Raw genomic sequence first — 25,386 nt, 5'->3', positions numbered from 1 at the left:
TCCATTCATATAATTTTCAGTGATCCATTCATATAATTTTCAGTGATCTATTCATGTAATTTTCAGTGATCCGTTCATATAATTTTCAGTGATCCATTCATATAATTTTCAGTGATCCATTCATATAATTTTCAGTGATCCATTCATATAATTTTCAGTGATCCGTTCATATAATTTTCAGTGATCCATTCATGTAATTTTCAGTGATCCGTTCATATAATTTTCAGTGATCCATTCATGTAATTTTCAGTGATCCATTCATACAATTTTCAGTGATCCATTCATATAATTTTCAGTGATCCATTCATATAATTTTCACCGCTATTTTGTCTTTTACGCCCAATGAAAGCTGTTTCCGCGGACACTCGAGCCTGGTATTCCCAGTGTATATCACACCTACATTAACGCCTTTTAAAACAATATCATCCTACACATGTACAGTAGTATATTCACCTCATACACTCAGCGATGTCATCACGTAACAAGGTCGGATTGTGGCTTGTCTACATCATACTGTATAGGTTTACTCTTCATTATAAAGTTGTCGATCCCTCTGCCACCTTTCCCGCGACATACGTCAGATCATATGATCCCCACTGATATATCATATGAACATCATTCATATCACGTACCTAGCGAGGCTCAAATGTCAGTCGGCAGTCACTCGTGACACAATATTCCATTGTGAGTAAACACAGTTGTTGAAATGAACAACACTAAATGTCACTCGTGTGTCGCCATGGCTGCAAGTGTCATGTGTAGCATGTATATTGATAGGTGTGCCCTATATACATGCTAATACGCATTTCATTCATGTTTTCTAGTTAAGCGTAGTAACTCGTCTCTGCGGATGATTGGGCGGTGGGGAAGCTATGCACGTCACGCCAAATGTCAGGATTCGATCCTTCTAATAATTGGACACGTTGAAATATTCGTACCTGACAGAGTATGGAAGGTGCCTACACGTTTTCCCAAGAGATATCGAGAATGTGATATGCCTAGAGTATTTCTAAAATCGGCGTGACACACACACCCCCCGCCCCCCCCCCCCCCCCCCCCCCCCCCGTCGATTAAGGTACGATATGATATGTGTGTTTGTTGTTTTAAGCCGCACTCAGCAATATCATGATATCGTGAGCATCGATACACGCAATAGAGATATGATGACATGCATCAACCAAGTCAGTGAAACTGGCCAACCGATCCCGTTAGTCGCCTCTTACAAGTATGGTCGCCTTTTACGGCAAGCATGGTCACCTTTCACGGCAAGCATGGTTGCTGAAGACCTATTCTACTCCGGATCTTCACGACAAGATTAAATTCTTTAATGAAAAATGTGGATATATATACCGGCACAATATGTGGAGACTGAAATACACATCAGTATTTACAGGGGCGGTGGGGTAGCCCAGTAGCTTAAGCGGTCGCTCTTCACGCCAAGACCCAGATTCGAATCCCGACATGGATACAGTGTGCGACATTCAGTCCCGATGTCCAAGCCGTGATATTGTCCAAAGGGACGTAAAACTATTCACACTCAATCTATATACTCCATAATTGTTACGGTAAAAACTGAAACCCAGTATTTATAGCTTGAGTACATTTTATTCTCTAAAGTGAATGTGATAGCGAACAAGCTTAAACTTACACTTTAAGAGTGAGTGAGTATAGTTTTACGCCGTCTTTAGCAATATTCCAGCAATATCACGTCGGGGGACACCAGAAATGGGCTTCACACATTGTGCCCATGTCGGGAATCGAACCCGGGTCTTCGGTGTGACGAGCGAACGCTTTAACCACTAGGCTACCCGACCGCCCTACACTTAAAATAATACCTGCAGTTAATAACTGTTATATACATTTACGGATATCGACACCTTGGTGTAGTGAATAAAGCCTCTGCCCGGAGAGCGGGAGGTCGGGGGTTCGATCCTCGGCAGCGTTAACGTTGTACCAAAATACGTCTGCCTAGCGCTGGGCTATATAACAAAGGACTGGTCGCCTCGGAGAGAGAGAGAGAAAGAGAGAGAGAGAGAGAGAGAGAGAGAGAGAGAGAGAGAGAGAGAGAGAGAGAGAGAGAGAGAGAGCATTTCTGATATTGAGGGCCGTAAAATGCATTAAAGTCCCCCCTGCCCTGTCCCAGCAGAAGTTTTGCTCCCTTCCAATTCTTAGGAAAATGTTCGGGTAGGACCAATCATACACCAGAAAGAACAACGTAGGCACAACATTTCTTAAGCCCCGTTTACACGACCACGTTTACTCATATAAGTGAATATACTTACGTAAGTATATATACTCACATAAGTAAAAGTGGTCGTGTAAACGCATTTGCTTACGTAAGCAAATATACTCCAGGAGTAATTTACTTCACCTCAAGAGGTCGTGCAAAAGTATATTTACTTATAAGCAAATATACTCCTGTAGTAAATATGCTTATATGAGTAACATTTGGCCGTATAAACAGGGCTTTAGGGAAGAGGGTCGACATAAGCAGACCATTCATATCGGTCATGAACAAAATGATCAAAATGGCACAGTCACCAGTCTCCCAGTAAACGGTGATTTTCCTTAGGTCCCTTCCAATCCCTTGAAAAGGAACACAAACAAATGCAGGCGGGTCATTCATTCTTTGTCATGTACAAATTTATCACAATGTCATATAGTTACCATTCCCTCCTATCCCCCTAAACGGTGGAAGTTACCTTAGGGCCTTTCTAATTCTTGGGGAAAGAAAAACCAAGCATGTAAAAACAGACCATTCCTACTGTGTCATGTACAAATTTATCAACATGTTCAGTTACCAGGGGGAACATAGTGCTTTCCATTTCTTCGGAAAGGTGATCGACGTAAGTACACAATTCATACTAGTCGTGAACATATATTAACATGGTCACGTGTTTCTATTTCAAGTTTCAAATCATCGCGTGTTTTCGTGTATTGATTCTCAATGCGAGAACCGGTGTCCCGTATCACGTGACTGACGCTGCTCACAACAAAGCCCGTCACTGAAGGGAATCCCTGTACTATTTTTGTCCCCCATGTGATCGCGACTCGTCTCAACTCTCTCCGAGAAGTAGAATTGAGGAAAGTACTTCATTCCGGTCAAATTCAACTCCGAGAGAGGTAAGTTCTTATATTCATTAGATAAACCTTCATGTTTTAATATAGCTTGGATAAGGAAATTCTTAAACGAACAAATAACAGACGAGTTTTTCCTTGTAACGGCTGCTGACTTCGAATCAGCCGCCTCGCGTGTTCTGTTCCACTTCTGCCCAGAGGCAGTCGAGCGTTTTATTTTAAAATTTAGGACATTTCAGCACTCTCTTAAATCTACCAGGTTGTGTTAATCTGACTTGATTACATTAAACGCCTTTAGATAGCCACGCTCCTTTTCCCGCGCATGTCGATAAGACAAAGCGCGGTTCGTTGTTTTTTTTTATCGTTTCAAACGCTGTAGCAGACGATTGGAGGCAGACGACATGTTATTTTGTAATGTTATGAGTTAATATTTGTGGGAACATCAGGTTTACACATGATATCAGTGAAAATGGAAGAAAACTACATCGACTTATATCTTTTTTCTGCTTGTTCTACTTTCCGAATTTGAATAGCCCGGTATTTACTTTGAGAGAAGCCGGTTACCCTTTTTGACATAATAGCTAGTTCCGCTGACCTGAAATGTTTACTCAAGGCAAACGCGAATGGGTTAGCCCGGAGGGGTGTTGGGTTGTCGCTGAGTTTCTCGGTGCATTTCAAAAGGACTATGAAAGTCTTTTTCTTTATAGATTTCGGATTTGCAAAACAACATTCTGGTGATTTGTTATTGGTGTGGGCCTGTTTTGTTTAGTCAGCAGTGACTATTGGATTTTTATCACTTTTCCATTTCTTCAGAAAAATCTAAATTGATTTACCATCTGTTTACAAGTTTCAGGCTAATTGTTCATAAATCGTGACATAAAAAGTTTCAAATTTATTGTCAAAAGTTGAGAAAATATATTATGAACATGCAATAAAGTTTACAACAAGTTTCATAAATATTCTTTTAGCTTTATACATGTATATAATCTATGACGAAATATTTGTTTGTGTGTTGCCGGGCACTCAGCAATATGACGGCGGTCTGTAAATAATTGAGCCTGGACATACAATCCAGTGATTGACATCATGGGCATCGATCCACGCAATTTGAATACGATGACATGCATCAACCAAGTCAGCGAGCCTGACCACCCGATCCCGTTAGTCGCCTCTTACGACAAGCATAGTCGCCTGTTATATGAAGAAATACATCAGGTGTCATATAGTTTACAAATTCATATATCATATGTGCAGTTATGGAAATATGTATTTTATAATATATTATTTCAACTGGTTATTTCGTTTTACATTGACCCAATCCACCGGATAGCCACCACGCGACGATGATCATAAAAAAGCATAGGGCATAGAGTATATCCTTGCAATACCTTACTCACTTTTATTAACGTAGTTTGAATGTGCGCTCCACTTTTCCTTTAACATTTCATGCGTGGATGAATTCATTCAGTCATATAAATAGATTCTTCGTGAATACATGTCCTAAGACTCACATTACCATTGTCATTGACTTGTCCTTCACATTACCTGAGACCATATTACATTATCCAAAACTTTTGCCGAAATGTTTTGTTGAACTCACTTTTATGGATATGTTTTGGTTGAATATTTAGCAGCCGAAGACAGCGGGAAGGATATGCTTATATTATTGACATTGAGTTAATTATCATCAAACCACCAACAAACACGATACAGCCATATGTGCACGTGTTACAAAGTTGAACAAACAACTTTTTTTAAGTAAATGTATATTTGTGTTTGACGGGTTGATGGGACCTCCATTTTAGGCCAGGTATTTTCACAAGTGACGTGTTGCGTGACTCCAAAGTATTGAAATCAATTACAACACAAGAAGCCAATTTAAGTACATGCTCGCCAACAAATAGTGTTCAAAGGAAATTGTGATATTATCATTTTTCAAACCGTAGTAGATAAGTGAACCATGCAGCCATCAAAGGCACTTATAGATTGGATTGTGTCGGAAACAGCCATTTACTGCTAATGCCACACAAATTAGGGCAATTTCGGCTGGTAAGAAGTCCTGATTATTTGGGTATCAACATCGAGGACACTTCTCAAAGTGAAAAGTGTTACGCGTCAAGTTGATATTCTCTTACTTCGGCTATGGATGTATGCAAGTCTCTATTACGTAGAGATCCCAACAGTCACATGACTGAAAAGTGAGTGAGTATGGTTTTAGCAATATTCCAGCAATATCACGGCGGGGAAAACCAAAAATAGGCTTCACAAACTTACGACTCTACTAGGAGTGCAAGACACAGAATGTACCCTGTATCTCAAGTCATTTGGCTCCGTGAAGATCCGGGGTAGAAGCAACCCATGCTTGCTGTAAAAGGCGACTATGCTTGTCGAAAGAGGCGAGTAACGGGATCGGGTGGTCAGGCTCGCTGACCTGATTGATGCATGTAGTCGTATCCCAGTTGCGTGGATCGATGCTCATGATATCAATCACTGGATTGTCTGGTCCATCCTCGATTGTTTACAGACTGCCGTCATACAGCTGGAATATGGCTGAGTGCAGCGTTAAACAACAAACAAACAAACCTGCCGCCATGATATAGATGGAAAATTTCTGAATTTTGCGTAAATTTGTCATTCATCATCAGATTGTACCACGGATGGTGGTGTACACCTGTCTCGTTTCGATACATGACCTATCGATCAATACTTGTATCGCGATGCACTGAACGGTCGGAGAAACGATGCTCCCCTAATGTATGTATTGTAAAATCAAGAGAAGGGATAGCCAAGTGGATAAGCGTTTGCTCGTCACGAATTTGGTCCAAACTTGATATCATTGTCTGTAAATAATCATTGATTGCTCTTCATCAACCCATTCTCGAATGGTGCCGGGTGGTCGGTATCGCTGACTTGGTTGATCGTATCCGAATTACATAGATCAGACCCGTCCTTGATGTCCCGTACCGTGATATTGCTGCACTACAGCTCAACACAGCGTAACATCATATTCATTCAGTAAGTCTTAGAAAGGAATGTCTAGTTTCTCGTTCCAAACCCAAATATGGCATCGGTTTAAGGAAATTAATTGTTTGTAACCATCCTATAAAACTGGAAATTCAACTCTTCAGTAAGATCAAACTGCTCTAGCGTCCAAAGAGCAATCAAATAACGTTCTATACCTTTCTTGAAAGAATTTGATAATAGCTACCTTGCAGCATCAGGATGATACCTCAACGCAAAATTTAATACCCTCAACTATATACGTCCATCCACGGCCTATAATCACCGCAGTTAAATTAATTATGATGCTATGAAGCGTATAAAATGATCGCCTTTGTGCTCCTATCAAATACGTGTCACCAGACCCTCTTCATCAACAGAAAAGCCGTGGTTGTCATAATTTCTGACGTCACTGACACATGATGACCTACATAAACCAAGGTTTTCCCCAACAAAAGACCCCCCTCAAGGCACACTGAAAGTTATGGAAACCTTTTAGGGCCCTTTATGAAAAATACAAACTTAGTTGAAATTTCAAGATACATACTAAGTTAAAATTTCAAGATTTAAACTTGACATTTCAACGTATCTATCTTGAAATTCTAGAAACATGAAACTAAGTATCTTGAAATTTCAGTTTTTATCTTGATCTTTCAAACATACGTGGTCCGTAAAGGCTTCCATACAAAATACCCTGTGATGATTGTTCTTCAATTTTTCAATGTGGTAAGTTGATCTGGTATGTCTGATTAAAATTCTTCATGTCAATGACTACATTGGATACCATTCTATGAAATCCCAATGGGGATGTACGTTTTTCTCCAGAATGCTTTAATGACTGTGAAAAATGCCAGCAGCATTATACTCATAACGTGCACACACCAGGTGGTATAATAACAGCCTATACATCAAGAGTCTGAAATATGATTATTGCAGGGTAGCGGGTTTTTTTGTTTATGATCGGGGTAATTTATGACTGAGGAAGTAGACATTTCAAACGTAGACAGCAGTAGTCCCGAGAATGGGGAAAACAGAAAATGGCATTCGGATATTTCACAATTTTATCTACTTTGGGGATGACATGCTTTAAAAGATCTGGTTATGTTATATAAGCAACGTCATTGTGGACAAGGTTGATGTATTTCATGGCACCTAGCCCTGTAATGCGTCTCTTTGGGTTTAAGGAGTTATTTAACTATTTTCTGAAAAAGTAGGTATAATTTAATGTTGCCCTACGTCATAGTTACCAATATTATACTTACACCGCGATAGCCTGTAAATAATCGGATTTGTACCGTATAACTAATGGGCGATGGTGTGAGCACCGATCCACGCTGACGTGGCACGATGTAATCAGCAAGGTCACAAATTGCAACCACCAGATATCTTTCCGCCCTGGATAACAAATGACTTGACTTTGTTTGTTTCTTTGTTGTTTAACGCCGTACTCGTAATATTCCAGTATTCCAGCAGGTTGTGTTTTTATAAAAGACCGACCATTTGATATTCTGGGAAAGGTCTGCTTGGATTGTGGCAGGCAATGTTTTTAACAGTCATTAGCATCATTCAATCTCATTAAAAATCAGATCTTAGTTCTCGCTACCGCTAAACAAAGCGGCAGCGAGAACTAAGATCTGATTTTAATGAGATTGTAGCATCATTATTATTTACAAAAGTTTTCAGGGACAATTTATTGGTTTCGATAAACTCCTTGGTCCCCCGCAGAATATGAAATTGTTGATCCCCTAACTGCATCAAAACTCGTAAATTGCTTATTTTTTGTGAACGATGTACAAACTAGTTTTCAGAAAAAAAATCATTATATTCAGAGAACACGTACTTACTTCATTTTTTTAGTTTGGAACAGCCCCTCCTACCACAGCTTAATACCTAATGGTCGTCCCCTTTGTGTTAGGAAAGTTCAATTTGGGTTCGAACATTTGATATTCATGTTTGAATGGGTCCTGACATAATCATTCGTATCTGAAAATACTGGGAAAGACAACATTGTCAGACACAAATTCCTTCTCTGGACGTCTCAAAGCGATGACCGAAAGCTATCTATCTCTAACAAAAATTCAATGCCGTCGTCGAGACTTACACCCGTGAAAATCTGGGTTAGAATAGGTCTTCAACAACCGATGCTTGCCATAAGAGGCGACTAACAGGATCGGGTGGTCAGGACTGCCGCTTGGTTGATGCATGTCATCGTATCCCAATTGCGTGGATCAATGCTCATGATGTCAATCTCTGGAATGTCTGGTTCAGACACGATTATTAACATACCGCCGTCATATAGCTGGAACATTGCTGAGTGAGGCGTTAAACAACAAACAAAGGAATCAGGGATCAAAACACAGTGCACAGCAATCCTGACAGGGAAACCCAGACCGTCGGGAAGTGAGCAACTTAAGTGTGACGGCAGGCGTCGCTGCGTTAACGACACAACTTCGCACACTGACTTCATTATTGTGTAACTATAAATTCATCATCGTGATATGTGCATAACATACGACATGAAGGAGATACTGTATAAGAAGTCATGGAAGCATAAAGGCAAGATTATGTCTTCAGGTGTATAATGACGGGCCTGGGTGATCATTATGCAGCGCATGTCCTTCGCGGACAACCCCACGTATATGACGTCATTCCTGATTCATGTTTTATGCATGGGAAAGCCATGCTTTTGTATGGCTGTATTCAATGGCTAGCTCTTGTTTGGGGGAAATGAAAAGCTTTTGATATCATGTTAATCCATGAAATAGGCTAGGAATGTTTAATAAGATGTTGGTCGAGTGGTGGTGGTTTGCTTGCGATAGTGTATGTATATCAATGGTAAGACAGACATAGCATAGTCCCAATACGGTTTCCGGGTCAGAAGACCTCCAAAGTAAATCATGTTTGACGTTATGTGACTTGCAATGACATGAGAGAATCACCTTTTTTGTATTTGTATCGACACGCGGCTGGTATCGTGACATAAAGAATCGCATTATAACGTCGATGCATCGTTACAACTTGTCTCTCTCACAGACCTCAGAGGACATATATATATATATTCGCCAACACCCTTTTCAGCTCTCACTCTCTTATTAGCTTTGACATTAAGGTTCTTGATGGTTCATATACGTGGGTTCGCTTTGTAGAGTTATTTTTTAACCTTATATAAAACTTTATTTCAGGGATAATATCTTTGTCTACGTTACAGCCTAGGCTATCATGTCTCCTAAATAGTCACGTTTAGGCAGAATAAAATCATGTTATAAGGAAACCCTAAAGTCTTTTAATTTCAAGACAAAGACGTGAAATAATAATGGGGGAGTTTGTTTCATTACAAATATGCTCTTTCACAAGAGTCTGTAAGAGAGACATAGTTACATCCCGCATTGCATATCAGTTTGTTTTCTTGACAACTACAGTTCTGCCAGTCTAGGAATATACTAGGTGTTGAAAGAATAGTTTGACTGTTTCAAATGCATTATGTTTACACACGATATATTATGCTTTGTTTTCTAAAGTTCAGGCAAATATTAGAAAGTTCCTTTCACATGTTCAAACTACGATGAGAAACAGTTAGCCATGTGTCATTTGAGCTCATACATACAGAGTAAGGGCTTAATTATAATAGAAGTGACGCATCCCGTATCAAGCAACACTATCGGGGACTCGTGAAGTTCATGATAACGGTAACTATTCAAAGCAGTGTCACGGAAGCCCCAAAGGTCGCTTAATTGTCTCTTTATGTGAATTTGTGAATCATAGCCGACCTCGCGTTACACACCCACCCTTCTTCCTCCATTGATCCCCTTTGTTCATGACAGCCTAGCAACCGATTGCTATTCCTAGAATTCCAATCTCATTTAAGGCTTTGCAACCTGATATTCAACAGAACATGCTCCTTGTTCTCAGTGAAAATGTGTTGATCAATTTAAAGGTCGCTGTGCTCCATTGTGTGGTGACAATCTTTGCCTATAGTCCTCGACATAGTGATTAACACCATGTGTTATATGTAGACATTGTCTCTTTGTTATTAGAAAATCGATAATATATACAATATTATATGACATTGTTACTTGATTTAGATGTTCATGCCTCGTTATCTCGCATGTCCGGATATCTCGAAGTAACAACACGGTCCCTCTAGGTTCGAGCTAACGGGACTATTAGACACAAAAAACCTAGTGTTTATGGGTTTTGAATGTAATTTCCTGGGATAAATAACCCGAGACTAGTCACCCTTCAACGTTTGTTTGTTTGTTTGGCGCTCCACCAAGGAATAATCCATCTATATGACGGTGGTCTGCAAATAATGGTGTCTAGATCAGACAATCCTGTGACTGACATTAGCACAGATCAACGCAATTTGGATACGATGACATGCATCAACCAAGTCAAGTGAGCCTGCATGGCCACCCGATCCCGTCAGTCGCCTCTTACGACATGCATGGGTTGATGAATACCAACCACAATGAGTCAGTGAGTATTGTTTCAGCAATATTCCAACAATATCACGGCGGGGGAATCCAGAAATGGGCTTCACACATTGTACCCATGTCGGGAATCGAACCCGGGTCTTCGGCGTGACGAGCGAACGCTTTAATTACTAGGCTACCCGACCGCCCCAATTCTAACCAGATCTTCACGTGTGCTCGGTGACGATACAGATTTTAAATCTGATACGATATAAAGAGAAAAGAGATACACAAATGAATATGCAACATCACAACTGATTTAAGTTATCGAGGTGTGTATGTTTTTACAAATGACAATAATTTCTAGTTGGTAACTGTTTACGTGAACATGTCTAACTTTTTTTAAATGATCACGTGAGACAAAGAAAGCATTGTTCTCTCTGCATTGTTATTATATTCGTTCATAAATCACCATAGGCCCTCGTTATTTGCCCCTCATGAATGTTATGTCCACAGCAGTAATCGACGCGGCAATATGTCTCTACCTTGGCGAACACCAGTCACTAAACCATATATTATCATTTAGATTGTACTCTTCTCGTACAACGCAATTCTAATGCCCCCCGCCCTGTAGCAGTATATTCGACACGTGTTTCTATCAAGCTTGAACTCCAATTATCTATTGTCATTCGAGTGCAACATCCCTTTCGTCTCCCCCACGCTGCCGCTCCACCCGAAAAGCTTTGTTCTGTCTTGGGCAGCAGCGTCTGGGTAAAACCAGTATGGTAAAACACAATCTGTTCAGCGTCGGGCTGGGAGCAGCTGTTTGTGAGGTAAAATTGGAGTATGAGGAAACACAGACTGGATAGGGTGAAGTTAGTGATAAGCACGCCGCTACAAAGAGTTTTCTTATCAAGTGGACTGGGAATAAATATGATGCAACTTGCTACGGATGTGATTCTTCCAAACTTAATGACTGGCATGATCATGAAGTGCATTTATCATTTATATATGTCGTTTTCATGCCTTTACAAAATTCAAGCTCTAAATATGGGTAAAAAATACTCGCACATTTTCATTCTCTTTCGACGTAGACGCTATGTATATCACACCATTGACCACGAGGGTGACGACAACAGTCCCGTTTGAACGATCTGATATATCTCGTCTTTTAACACTGGGCAACAGCCACGAATATAAGGAATCGGGTTTAATGAATGATCGGATGTGTCGAAGTAAGACGCAGTTCCTGACAATGGCAATTCAGTTTTCTGAACAAGTGTTTAAGCGCCGCAAAAATGTTATGAAAAAGGGCAAGGAAGTTCCGATACTTAAAAACTCAGGAATGTGAAAGTTTTCTAGTTTTAGTCTTTTTATCGCCGAGCCTGAAAATCATTCTTATGAATAAAATAATCACAAAATGCATCCCTGTCTGAGCGAGCAAGTGGTATGTGCTTATTCACCCGTAATTGTTTGCTCAAATACTATTCGTAGTGTCGGTGGTATTGTTAACAATGTTTGTTTTGTTTTAAATAAATGTTATAAAAGTGTTAACATTTAAAAAAAATATTTTCACAAAAATACTAAGTTTTCAAATCGGAAATTGTTATTTTATCTATGTTACCGACCCTATATATACTAACAAAAACAGAACAATCATGGAAAAAGTCTTATTTTTTATTTCGAACACAGACCTAAAGACTTGATAAGATAAGGACCTAAGAAAGGACATTACAAGCTGGCGTGATATAGTTTGGATATTGTGATTGCTGCGGCATAATAGATACATCCACTCACTCAAACTTGTAATCCCTGTTTTAGACGCCGTATTTGGCCCCAGTTGAAAGGAAATACTGACCTCATTTCGATGTTGAAAAGGAAATTGTGTCCTATTTCATTCATTGTTTGGTGGGGATGGTCGCGAGAACCTTGACACGAATTTACACAATTTGAAAATGTGTAATTTAAGCCTAATCACGGTGGAACAGTCATGCAGGTTTATAAACATCCACCTCATACAGTGACATTAAGTGCATATTTCAAATTTATGTGGGAGTCATTGGATCCGCATCGTGGCGAGTTATTTGAAATGTCAGCCGCCTGGTCCACAATACAAAGTACAATTATATTGCCCACAAATTTTAATTGAAGAATTGATTCTTTTTGTATTCTCTACTCATTATTCAATCGTCAGCATAAGTCACGATAAGAAACGCTGATAACAATCTGTTATGCTGCATATATGTATGGGGTGTGTGAGTTGGGTTTTACGCCGCTTTTAGCAATATCCCTGTACTGTCACCAGGAATTGGCTTCATACATTGTACCCAATGGGAATCGAACCCGGGACTTCGGCGTGACGAGCTAATGCTTTAATCACTCGACTACCACTGCGCCCTTTTAACATATATACGATTATGTAGAATACCTTGGCATATGATGTGGGGCCTGGTGGTTAAAGAGTTGGCTCGCCTGCATAGGGTCGGGTTCGATTCCATTCATTGGTACAATGACACCCATTGGTGATGCCCCCCTGAGTGATATGGCTGAAACTTTGCCAAAAAGACTAAATTATTCGGGGGGGGGGGGGGGGGGGGGGGGGGGGTCCCTGTGGCTGGTGCCTAAAAATGTCCATGTTTTAAGTGACTATTAGTCATGAGTGAGATACCGTGGGAATGAACGATGTCCGGTGTTTGCTGTGCCATGGTATGACAACTGATGTCGCCGTCAGCAAGCTTTGTTTAGCTTTCACGACAGTTGGTGTGCCAAACTCAGTATTAATACAAATACGGTTATAATGGCGTCCATATTGATGTTCGTGATATAATCGTGCCTCAAACCTTGTTGCGCCATCAGCGACGTTACACTTCAGGAACGTTGATAACATGCAGCAAGCTCTAAGATGACAGGAGACGCAGCCATGCTGTAAAAAGTTCTGCTTCTATTCAAGGCGTTGAATACAAATTATGATAAATTTTCAGCTCTTTCACTTCAAAGCCGCTTCAAGTGTATGTGTTGGGTCATGCATGATATGTGCGCCAGATTCCGAGTAAAAGGTGTATGCTATTCATATGAAGAACAGCGCCTTTTTCACACAGCTAGATTAGATTTATGTTCGTTTTAGCCGAGGGGGCACGATACGCGAATTCGTTAGATCCGGAGTTGATTGTAAATACTCACCGAACATATTCCGTCGGCGTCCTCCCGACTTCTAATCGTCCTTTAAATCAACCAGTGTCATGCCTTGTGTATTGGTTGTATATAAAATTTATATTTGTAAATATGGTCGCAATGCATTTTTCTAATATTGCGTTGAACCTGTGCTAATATCAATATGGTCGCGACATACCCTCTAGGTGTCATTTCGAACAGGTTTTTTTTCTGGATATCTCGACGTTATTGGAAACTGCTAAGACAACTTCGTAAAAAAGGTAATTTGGAAGTCAAAGAATTGATAATTGTAATAACTAATAATATAAAACTACAGGTGTATCGGGGCACAATCTCATTAAAATCAGACCTTAGTTCTCGCTACCGCTATACAAAGATCTCTTTGTTTAGTTCGCTCGTCACGCCGAAGACCCGGGTTCGATTCCGGACATGGGTACAATGTGTGAAGCCCATTTCTGGTGTTCCCCGCCGTGATATTGCTGGAATATCGCTAAAAGCGGCGTAAAACCATACTCACTCACTCTCTTTGTTGAGCGGTAGCGAGAACTAAAGGTTGATTTTAATGAGATTGATCGGGGAAAGAACTGACTTCGACATAACAGATGTTTCTGAGGACCATCTACACAGACGTCGGAAAAATATATAATGTATTTTACTTAGACTAACATCTAGTCTCTGAAATGAACACATCTTACATAAAAAAAACAGTTGTTCAGTTATCTTAATAAAAATATAATAAAAAGGAGCCCAGTGACTCTCTTCATTTTCAGATACTGCAGTGATCTAGACTTGCCAAACATTATAGACTTGCATGAGCTGTATTTGATATATATTTGTATCAGGGTCTGTAAGACAGACTATATTTTACTTATTTGGAATTAATCATAATCCAAATTTATTTAAATGTTTCTAAACCTTCTCAGTCATCTTTCTACATTACTCTCTCTTCTGTTTGTGCACAGCAGTAAATAAACGAAGAACAAAATATAAGTTAAGATTTTAAACTAAAATCAGGTCACAGATTTCAGCCCCGAGAATTACCGACAGCCGTATTTTTAATTAATGGCGACAGGCGACACCACCCTACCATCATATGGGATGACGGTAAATCCCCACGCTACCTCCCTGAGGGGACACAGTCGTAACACAAACACCTGAAAAGCAGCGAATATCTTGTTATCAAAGCCCTACCCCCGGGTTGCGACACGGCACGCAATGCAGGGCATTATTCAGATCCACTCAGCGCTATCGCTGTTTACCAGATTTGGTCATTGTGCACAGTTTCCCGGGCAGTAAATCTCGTGGTGTCAAGGTCGCGCGTGTACAAAGACTTGTTTCCGTTTAACTTAGGCTCGCTTGTAACTCTACACATCCTCCACTCCTTCCTGAATGCTTCGAGGGATGTTTCATATGACAAAGCATCCGTTACGACTCGTCTCTTTCCGTATCGTCGCCATTGGCCTGTCCCGGAATGACACGAGTAGTCACGAATGCTGACAAAGTTGAATATTGATGATAATGAGGTGTTATGTGGAACTGACAAAGGCTTGCGTTAATTATGTTTTATTATGTTTTATACGTAGAAACAGTAAAAGAGACTGCTATAATGGCAAAAATAATTTAGCGAATAGGCGAGATACATTTACTGCGGCTTTGAGGTAGCCTAGAAGTTAAATCGTTTGCTCGTCACGCCGAAGACCGGGTTCTATTCCACACATGGGTACACTGTGTGAAGCCCATTCCTTGTCTTCCCCGCCGTGATATTGCTTGAATAGTGCTAAACGCGGCGTAAACCCATATTCAGGCATAGGCCCGACCAGGCCCGAATGTTTACAGAAGGATTATGCTCGGTGATGTGTTGCCCATTTTCGGTATAGGTTAGTCTCCCAGACCCGAGGAATATATCAAAAAGAGGTCCAACGCAAGGCTAGCATGATTTGGCAAGTCTAGATTGCCTCAGCTCCCGAACATAAGGGTTGTGTTCTGTGTTTGTTGTTTAACGCCCCACTCACCATTATTCCAGCTATATGACGGCGGTCAGTAAATAATCGAGTCTGAAACAGACAATCCAGTGATTGACATCATGAGCATCGATCCACACATTGAGATGCGATGACATGCATCAACCAAGTCAGCGAGCCTGACCTACCCGACCCCGTTAGTCGCCTCTCACGGCAAGCATGGGTTGCTGAAGACCTATTCTCTACCCGGATCACGGGTCATATTTGATTGTGCCGAGCTCCATTTGGAGTATATTTTGTAATTCGTAGATATATATTTTCAATGAGATCACTTTATTTCTGGAACTAAATGTCAGTCTGGGTATAGTTCTGATCACTGTTATTAGTGTCCTGCGTGAAACTGAAGCGTTGTTTCAGTGTGCTTAGGGTAACATTATCTCTAAGAGTGTTATATCTGTAAGTGGCATTATGGAAGTTGTAGTATCAAGGGGACAGTTGAAGGTCAGTGGTTCGATTCCCGGGCGCGTCATACCAAAAGACGTAAAATGATGGTACTTGTTGTTACTTATAAAACAAGGACTGTTCGATTCGGAGTTTACTGTGTCTTAGTTAGGTGTGGAAGTTAAACTGCGGCATGGTATCTCAATGGACTAACACTATAAAACCGACATTATTCCGGGCTAATAATACAAGCAGACGCACGCACGCACACACCTACATACACACGCACACGCACACGTTCATGTCATCACGCCACAGACAAAGGGGTGCATGAGTGAATAAACGCAAACTCGCTAAGGCTATCGCCTGGTTCCCCGTTTCTCCATGCAGAGCAGGTCGCCGCGCCCTGACTTTTGAAGTCGTTTTAATCACTCCCACCCAGCTCACAGCACGTTATCACTAAACACGTGTTGTTTTACCCTATATCAATTCAAACGTTGCCGCCAATTGCGTTTCGAGTCAACACAGCGCACAAGAGGGCAGACGTCTCAGTTTACACACCACCCCCACGCCCACCCCCCAAACTGTACCCCACGAGGTCTCCCACTCTCATCTACCCCCTCAACACCCTTGGGATTGCACCACGCAACGTCAGTATTATTTGTCATGTTGTCATGCCGTATTTCATTGATAACGATTCGGCCAGTCTCCCTTTAGAGGAATCCACCCTATGCACACACCCTTGACATGCTTTAACCCGACAGTGTGTCCCCGCCAGCGTCGATATGCACCTGCAGATTAACCCCAACCAGCCTCCTACCCGTATCAGCGACAAGAGTGGGGTAGAATTAGGAGTACGGGGTACAATATCCTTGGGTATCGGCTTGACTTGTCAGTTGAGAATGTTTAACAATTTGTCTTCCCTCCCTGGGTAATATATCTTCACCTTGAGGACGACTGCATTCTTTTGGGAACATACACTTGGGTATTTCTTTTGCTAATCTCGAACGCGAATGATTGAAATATTATTTTAGCAAATCAATTTGAATTAATCCCATGAGAATTTAACAAAGGGAATGCCATTATTATACGACTCACGGGGATAAACGTCGACACAACTGTCGCTGTCCGGACACATTCCGATACACCTGCGGATGTTCAAATGTAACTTTCCTCGGTACTATCGGCACGGATTCCGTAGATGTAGTGGCCGTGTTTGTTTGTTTGATGTTTAACGCCGCACTCAGCAATATTCCAGCTATATGGGGGCGGTCGGGTAGCCTAGTGGTTAAAGCGTTTGCTCGTCACGCCGAAGACCCGGGTTCGAATCCCGACATGGGTACAATGTGTGAAGCCCATTTCTGGTGTCACCCGCCGTGATATTGCTGGAATATTGCTTAAAGCGGCGTAAATACTCACTCACTCACTCACTCCAGCTATATGACGGCGGTCTGTAAATAATCGAGTCTGAACCAGACATCCAATAATTGACATCATGAGCATCGATCCACTCAGTTGGGATACGATATCGATGCCATGCATCAACCAAGTCTGCGAGCCAAAGTTTGGGCCAAATATCCGTATATTTTAAAGAAAAATAAAGGTCTGGTAATAACATACACTTACGATTATCGTTGTACTCTTAAAAGGCTCAGAGAAACGGGTCCCAGGTATCATTGAGTTGGGATTAACACTTCTTTGAAAAGTATGTAAGTTATATAACGGTGTGTCAGCGTAATGTGGGATGCAGGCGCAACGATAATACATCTATAAGATGTAGATTCCGAATTTGGGTGAGGGCTGCTATGATGATGATGATGATGATGATGATGATGAAGGTGGTGGTTTTATGCATGCTTCCTATTTAACAAACGCTCAACAATTCAGTCTCAACTTACCCTTACCAACCACCCCACCATGAAGGGATTTGGGGTGCAGATAGGTCTCCGGTATCCGATGTTTGCCGCAAGTGAAGACGTAAATGAGGATTGGGTGGATGTAGTAGGTGTCATCATGTCTCGGCAGTTTGTCCGGTGGATCATTCAGTCCACCACTGTGCTGCTGTTCCCGGTTCGACTATTAAAAGGTCGTCTTAAAATAGCTTGAATATTGCTGACTGCGGCGTTAAACAATATTCACTCTCACGTGACCATCCAACCTCGACCTTCGCTCCTGACCCTTACCAACCTTAGTGCCTGGTTCTGATAAAGTGAATGAGGAAGTTTGTCCGACTCCTTTGATACCTTGACGTCGTGATTATTGAAGAGATGTGTGTGTAATAGTTTTTGATCTCCATCAGTCTCAGTAAGATCCTTGTTTTTCCTTCGCCTAGACAGACCAACTAGGAGATGGATTCTAATGCAGTTATCACTCAATGTATTTCTTCGTAACGTTGTCAAATCCTTAAACTTCCTACTGCTGAAATAATTTGAAAAAAGAGCTTCTTTTGGAAGACATGACTCTCTGTACGTAACAACGTTGTTATTAGTTTTCTGCAACGCTGGAGAGATATCTCTTGACATCCCTGCTTCCTTAAACTTCTGATTGTCCATCAAAGGCAGCAATTAATTTGTTATAAACTGGGGAAAACCAATCTCATTAAAATCAAATCTTAGTTCTCGCTACCGCAAGACAAAGTTTTGTTCAGCGGTAGCGGGAACTGTGATTTGAATTTAATGAGATTGTGGGCAAACGAATTATTTTGTGAATGATTGGCATTTCATTCTTTTTTAATTATCTTGTGAGATGTAGCAAAATGTATATTTGGGAACATTTTAGACGATATGGATCACAATGACAATTTCCTTGTTTTAAGTACCCTAATTATAAGGGGACCAGGGGACGGTCAGCAAAAATGAAGACAATCTCTAGAGGAGGGTAAAACAATAATACAAATATTGGATGAGGATCATGAAAGCAATGTACAAGGACATGGGGAGGGGCATCCCAAAAATATGACAAGCATTAGGGGAGGGTCATCATTATCAGTACTTATTGCATCAGAAACATCTGACCAACATCCCAGTAATAAAGTACCCTTCCCTAACGTAATCCTGAGGACAGAATAAAAAGTTTTTGTTTTTTTTAAACTTTGTGTAAAGATTAAGAATACGACACAATTCATGAGAAAAGTTTCGATTCAAATTGTTAGGATGATTTTGTTTCTATTTAGTTTGTTTCCTATCTCAGTTGTTACCAACAATAATGTGTGTTTTCTTTTGTTACAGTTGAGGACTTTCATGAGTTGTCCTTCTCGCCCGACTGATGTGAGCTGTCCTAAAGGATACGCCATGTTTGCTAATACCACGCTGTCATCTAGCCCGGATGAGAACGGCTGCTGCTATTGGTCCAGTTTCGACTTAACGTCGTTCGCCAAGGGTCAACGTCTGAAGGCCTACGTCGGCCTTTTGAACGGGAAAGGACCGCGGAGTGGGGACCACACGGTCATTAAAATATTTCGGGATGAGGTCGGGACGGAAACAATGTGCAATATTGAAATCAAGAAATCCAAAACAGCCCAGTCGTTTGTTGTGCCGTTCACGGGCGTGATTTCGCCAGAATTCCCGATTCACTTCACTAGTCTCCTGAAAGCATGCATGGATGATGTATGTCTCATGAAGAACGCATTATCAAGCGGGAGGAAGCTCTGTAAGCAGGAATGGGTTTTAATCGAGGAGAAAATTGGCAAGAACTTTCAGAACTTTGTCAGCCATTCCGGAAAAGCCAATCCAACCACTGCAACCAAAATCCTTGAAGCATTTGTTCACTTCACGTACCACAATTCTGCCGGGAAACTTGTCGTCTGCGGATTGGAAGGGAGCTCCGAAAGGGGAAAGACGTGTCTGAAGACTCCAACCATCCATTCGGTTACCAAAGAGTACGGTGGGTGGGATCTGGGAGAAAAAGGAATCAAGATGGTGTTTGCGAATCATGTCTGTAATGACCTATGCAGAGAATTCATCACGCCGCGACATTTCTCAGATCGCGCCGAGCCTTCAGCCCCATTCGACCCCGATCTCGCTTATGGCGGCGAGTTCGACGTTTCCCAGATGCCGAGATACGATCAGTTTTCACCTTACTCGTTCGGGCAGTACTTCAACTTCCCTTCACCACCGCCATACCAAATGTATCCCGATCTTCGCCTCGCATGTGCTTTCAACCAAACAACCACACCCTATCAACCCAACTACCATCACCCAATTTCAGCCTAAAGAGTCATCTGATATAATTCATCGCACCCACGAACATTGTTCGCAGAACATCGGACAATTCCGGAGAAGACACGAGCATCAACTACAATACCCGAATATGAAATGACAACATATCGCCCCCACGAACATTGTTCCATCACATTAGCAGATCATCGGACAATTACGGAGAATAAACGACCTGCAACGACAATACCCGAATACGAAATATGACATGCGCATCCAACCTCTATATTCAATCATATCATATATAGCACATATCATGTTTATTGCAAGATTCCCTAAAATATATGCATAAGACACTGCGCAGCTATCGCCGAAGCACAAATTATATCATTTTATATGTAGCTATGCTGTTTGCCAAAATCATCGCTTTGTCTGTATGTGTTCAGTATTAATATGTCTCATATTCATTGATGTGATGTTCAAAGCGTCTCTTGACATAGGTACTCAATGCAATTGTTTATTCAAAGGTTGTTTGTTCCCTATATTCAAGTCTGTAGGTCCTTTCCATTATGCAAGACCACGTTATTCATGAATGTTTTTGAGGTCATTGCTTGTCTCGTTCACAAAGAAAGTCTTTTATTTCTGCAGTGAATCTCTTTTGAGTCTCAATCGCTGAAATGTACTTTTGTTTGTAAACAATTCTTACTAATTCATTCGTTCAAATATTATATGCATTCGTTTCAAATTAACAGGGACACGAGTCGCGTCCATGAGGTGTGTCAATATCCTTTCATCATTGGTTCAAATCCAGAACTCGCTCTGACTATCATGCCTGGTATTTAAGAAACTTCTTGGGGCACGGGTGGCCCAGTCGTCTAAAGCGCCCCAATTCGCTATGCAGAGTTGCGTCCCTTGGACAAGCCAGTATCCTATGACTGTTGGTTCGAATCCCGGTTCATCCCGATTATGTTTGTCAGCACGAAAGTGGTAAACATTTAAGACCTGTATCACTTTGGGTTTTCCTTACACATTAAGCTGACAAGCCGTGATGCAGCTGGAATACTGTTCAAAATCACTCACAGGGAAATGTCAATCAGTATTCGAATAAATCAGAAGCTCTGCAATCTGGGTTAACCTAATGTTCTCTCGTCACGCCGAAGACGCGGGTTCGATTCTCCACATGGACCCAATGTGTGAAGCCTATTTCTTTTGCCCCCGCCGTGATATTTCCAGACGATTTTTAATAGCGGCATGAAACTATTCAAGAAGGTTACGCATGAAGAAATGTGTCTGACATTGAATCCAAACTGGCCTATCGTATCCAATTTAGACGTCACGGGACATTATTTTGCCCGTATGCTTCAATTTGTTCGGATAAAAAAAATTGTTATGTTAAACCTATAACGTGTTAAAATAAGTCCACATCACCGTGACATTATTCTATTCGAGGATAACTAAACTTCCCCATGAGTCAAAATATCTTCATTTGGCCCGGGTAGGTGAACCTGTTCCTCTAAATACGACATAAAAAGTCGTCTATTATTAACTTCATCGTGAAGATTGTGTTTTGTCAAGGACATATCCTGAGCGATTCACCAAAACAAAATTGATACTATTTTAGCCAAGGAAGTATGTGACCCGTAATCTATAGCTGAACCCCGTTTATCCGAAACCCAACTAATCCGGTATGTGGGCAATTATTATCTCACATTCTTTTTCCGATGCAATCGGAAATTTGTATATTTGGAAAATCTGAGTCTTATTGTAGATTAAGACTAAACGGACGTTGAATATTTTTTTGTATTTACCGACGTGCATTTATTTCATGATTAATATCCATGACATTTCAGCATGTCATTTATGAGGTTTAAACTATGTCTCAACATTCAACATGTTACGTACTATAACAGAGGAATTGATCTCAGGCCTTGTGTTGGCAGTTGGAAGAAATCTCGTGTTGCCGAAAGGTATAATGTCTGATGCATTTGTGTGTACCCACGCCCGTATGTCCATATAAACTGTTGACGCTGCATGTGAAGGCGCTTACAAAAGTAGGTACCATCGCGATATCACAAAACTTGCAAATTGCAAATCCTCGTTAATCCGAAACCATCTAATCCGGGCGATCATGGTAAAATACTGTTCTATATTTTCCAACGATTGACTAGAATATCAGTAAACTGGACAAATCGAACTGGACAGAATAATCAAGGTTCCACAAATCAAACAGTCCTTTGTACAGTCTGAATCTATCAACGTGAGATCATTATTGTCATGTAGTCTAGTTTTGTTTTGAGTCCAAGACTATTGAAATACAAACGACTGCCATAATTATTTCTGTGACGTGAATTGTTGAGAATGAATTGTGCTTGTAAGCATTGTCTGTAATGAACTTTGTCTTGTATTGACGGTGTACTCAGTGTTTGATCTGTCTACAGTAAAACCCCATTATTCCGGAAACTCCTCATTATGGGCAATTCTTGTTGGGATACTTTACATGTACACAAAGGAGCTTACTTTAATCCTTTCACTGAGAAATCCAGAAATTTGCTAATCCGGTCATGTCATTGTATTAGTTAATAGGGTTTCAACTGTATAATCGTTTTGATATAATATGAGATAATAAGAGTAGCTTGTGGGTTCCTTAAAAAAGATGATATTGTTTGCTTGGCATTGACCACAATATTCCATTGTGATTCAAGTTATGGGTATTGGAAAGATAGCTTAACAAATTTACATATTGTATATGTTTTGATTTTGTGATAAAATGGCAGATCAATTCTTGATTGAAAAGTGATTGATTTCTAGCTTCAAAGTGGCAGGGTGTATTTTTAAAAATGAAAAGTGCTATTTCATCTGTGATTTTATGTCATATATATTGTTATTTTGCTTGCTTAGCAATTCATATTCATTTACATGGAAATACATAATGCAAAACTCAAAACCTAATGATATACTGGAAAATAATCACCCCACCAGTAAAGGGAGATAAACCCTTGAACGATATGGTTACTTAAAATGAACATAGTTACTTCCCTTGCACAGTGTTCACTACTGCTCCAGTTTTAGCATCTTCTATTTTTGAAAAGTTTTGTAAATTGACGTACTTGGATTGCTAAGTCTATAGAATATATATTTATGTAGTTTGTGCGATTTTAACGATTCTACATATTGTGCCAAATAATCCTTGATTTTGTCTTCATTTCTATATATATTTTGTTCTCAGTAATTACACTTACTTCAGTGTATTGCTGTCAGAAATCCATGTATATTTTTTACTTTGTTTATAAACTGGAAGAGAACTATGTACCAATCACTGAGTCGTTAGTGACGATGAGAAACTGTTTATTCTCAGCACACTGGCCTGTGTAAAATAGAAAATATGAGATAAAACCGAGATGTCTCTATTTCCATATCAATTAAGTGTTATCTTGTGGAAATTGATCCATTTATAACTTTCAAACACTTGTTTTAAAAATTTAGTTAACAATACAATAAAATTAGAACTGATCATGGTTTTGGTTGAGTTTAAAAATCATTCATCTCAACAATTACTGAATGGCGGTTCTGTAGCCAAGTGGATAAAGTGTTAGTTGGTCATACCAAGACCCAGAATTGATTCCTTGACCTTTGAAGTTTGTTCATGAGACATATTAAGAAATCCAGGTTTCCACATAAAATTATTCAGTTTATAACAAATCGATTTATGGGCACATTGACATAATTGGTGTATTTTACTATTACTTCATTTACCGTTTTGTAATCATCAAATGCATTTTTTGTGTTTCAAACTGACCAGTGTATTTGTCAATGTTTTTTTAATATGCTCATGGGAATTCTACGTGTTGTGTACTTCATATCATTCCATGTTGTCATGTGACCTGTCATGGGTTGTGTCATGTGACATGTGTTGTGTTGGACTTGCTTTCACTGCCTTGACAAGCAATGCAATGTCGGCTTCTGATTACTGGTGCTCAAACTGTACATAACAGTAAAATAAACATTGGCTTTTATTCAACTGTGTTTGTTGTATTTAGTTGATTGATACAGCATTCGGCATCATTCCAGTTTTTCACACCAGCCTGGAATTCATTACGTTTGACCAGACAAACCTGTGATTGATATAACGAGTAATGATTCACGCACCTTAGTTGAGATGACAAGTAATCCACCAAGTCCAAAGCCTCAACACCTGATCCATTATACCTCTATAAATTGTTTCTATAAAAATGTATTTACCATGTCTAAGAATTATGTGAATGAGTCAATGTTTCAAATAACAGTCTGCCACTTTCTAGCTGTTTCCCTGTGGGTTCAAAACTCAGCAATATTCCAGCTATAAGACAAGAGGCCTGTGGATAGTCCAATCTGGACCAGACAAACCAGTGATTGATGGGGTACATTGACACATACTCAACAACCAACAGTCATGAGCTTGACCTTTAATTGGCCTCATTCGACAAACAAAAGTTACTGTTGACATATTCTAATCCCCAGGGAGCTGGTGCAGCTACAGGGTTCACACACATCTTTGGACTCTAATCAACCACTCTTTAAGCACTTTTCAGAGAAAAACATGTTTTCCAGGGTTCTTGTTTAACAACACCGAAATCCTGCAAATTTAATCCCATCAATGACTGACAGTTTCTTCTGGTGACTGCTTCATCTGTGCAACGACTTAAGCACACTTTCTTCAATCGTACCAAGATCAATTACTTTCCTGGATCATCAACACAATGTCTTGTTACTGTCTTTGGTTTCATGGACCCATTGGTACTTTGAAACCCAAGTGCGATTAATAACACTTCCCCATGATTTTAACACAATTCCGGGATCCTCAGGTTGGTCTGTTGCTAATTTTCAACTTCAAGTGTTGCTCATAATAACTTTAAAATATATTCAGTAATACAACCGGAAGTAAACAATCAGTGCTTGATTTAAATTGCACCAGGTGCATCTTGACATGGAAACCTAGTTGCACAAGACCAAACAAGGTTGCACCCTGTTCACAACAATTTATCAACCTTGAAAAATGCACATCATCTTGAAGTACCCACATTTTGATGATGTTCAGCCCATTAAAACAAGTTAAATTACACACAACACAGGGACACAAATGTAAAGATTTTGACATGTACTTGGTACATATAGACATAAACATTAGGTTTC

The 25,386-nt window shown here is 40.3% G+C and overlaps 1 protein-coding gene across 1 annotated transcript; it reads left to right on the top strand.

Moving 5' to 3' along the window:
- Positions 1-3,023: 3,023 nt before the first annotated feature.
- Positions 3,024-24,230, top strand: LOC139454330 (alpha-protein kinase 1-like). The gene is made up of 2 exons (XM_071235961.1): positions 3,024-3,123; positions 19,291-24,230. The coding sequence occupies exon 2, from the start codon at positions 19,303-19,305 to the stop codon at positions 20,272-20,274; it is 972 nt and encodes a 323-aa protein (XP_071092062.1). The 5' UTR covers positions 3,024-3,123; positions 19,291-19,302; the 3' UTR covers positions 20,275-24,230.
- Positions 24,231-25,386: the final 1,156 nt, after the last annotated feature.

Source organism: Haliotis cracherodii, unplaced genomic scaffold (assembly GCF_022045235.1).
Source record: "Haliotis cracherodii isolate W230 unplaced genomic scaffold, xgHalCrac1.p SCAF_10, whole genome shotgun sequence".
NCBI classification, from domain to species: domain Eukaryota; kingdom Metazoa; phylum Mollusca; class Gastropoda; order Lepetellida; family Haliotidae; genus Haliotis; species Haliotis cracherodii.
This window is presented reverse-complemented; position numbering and strand designations above follow the sequence as displayed.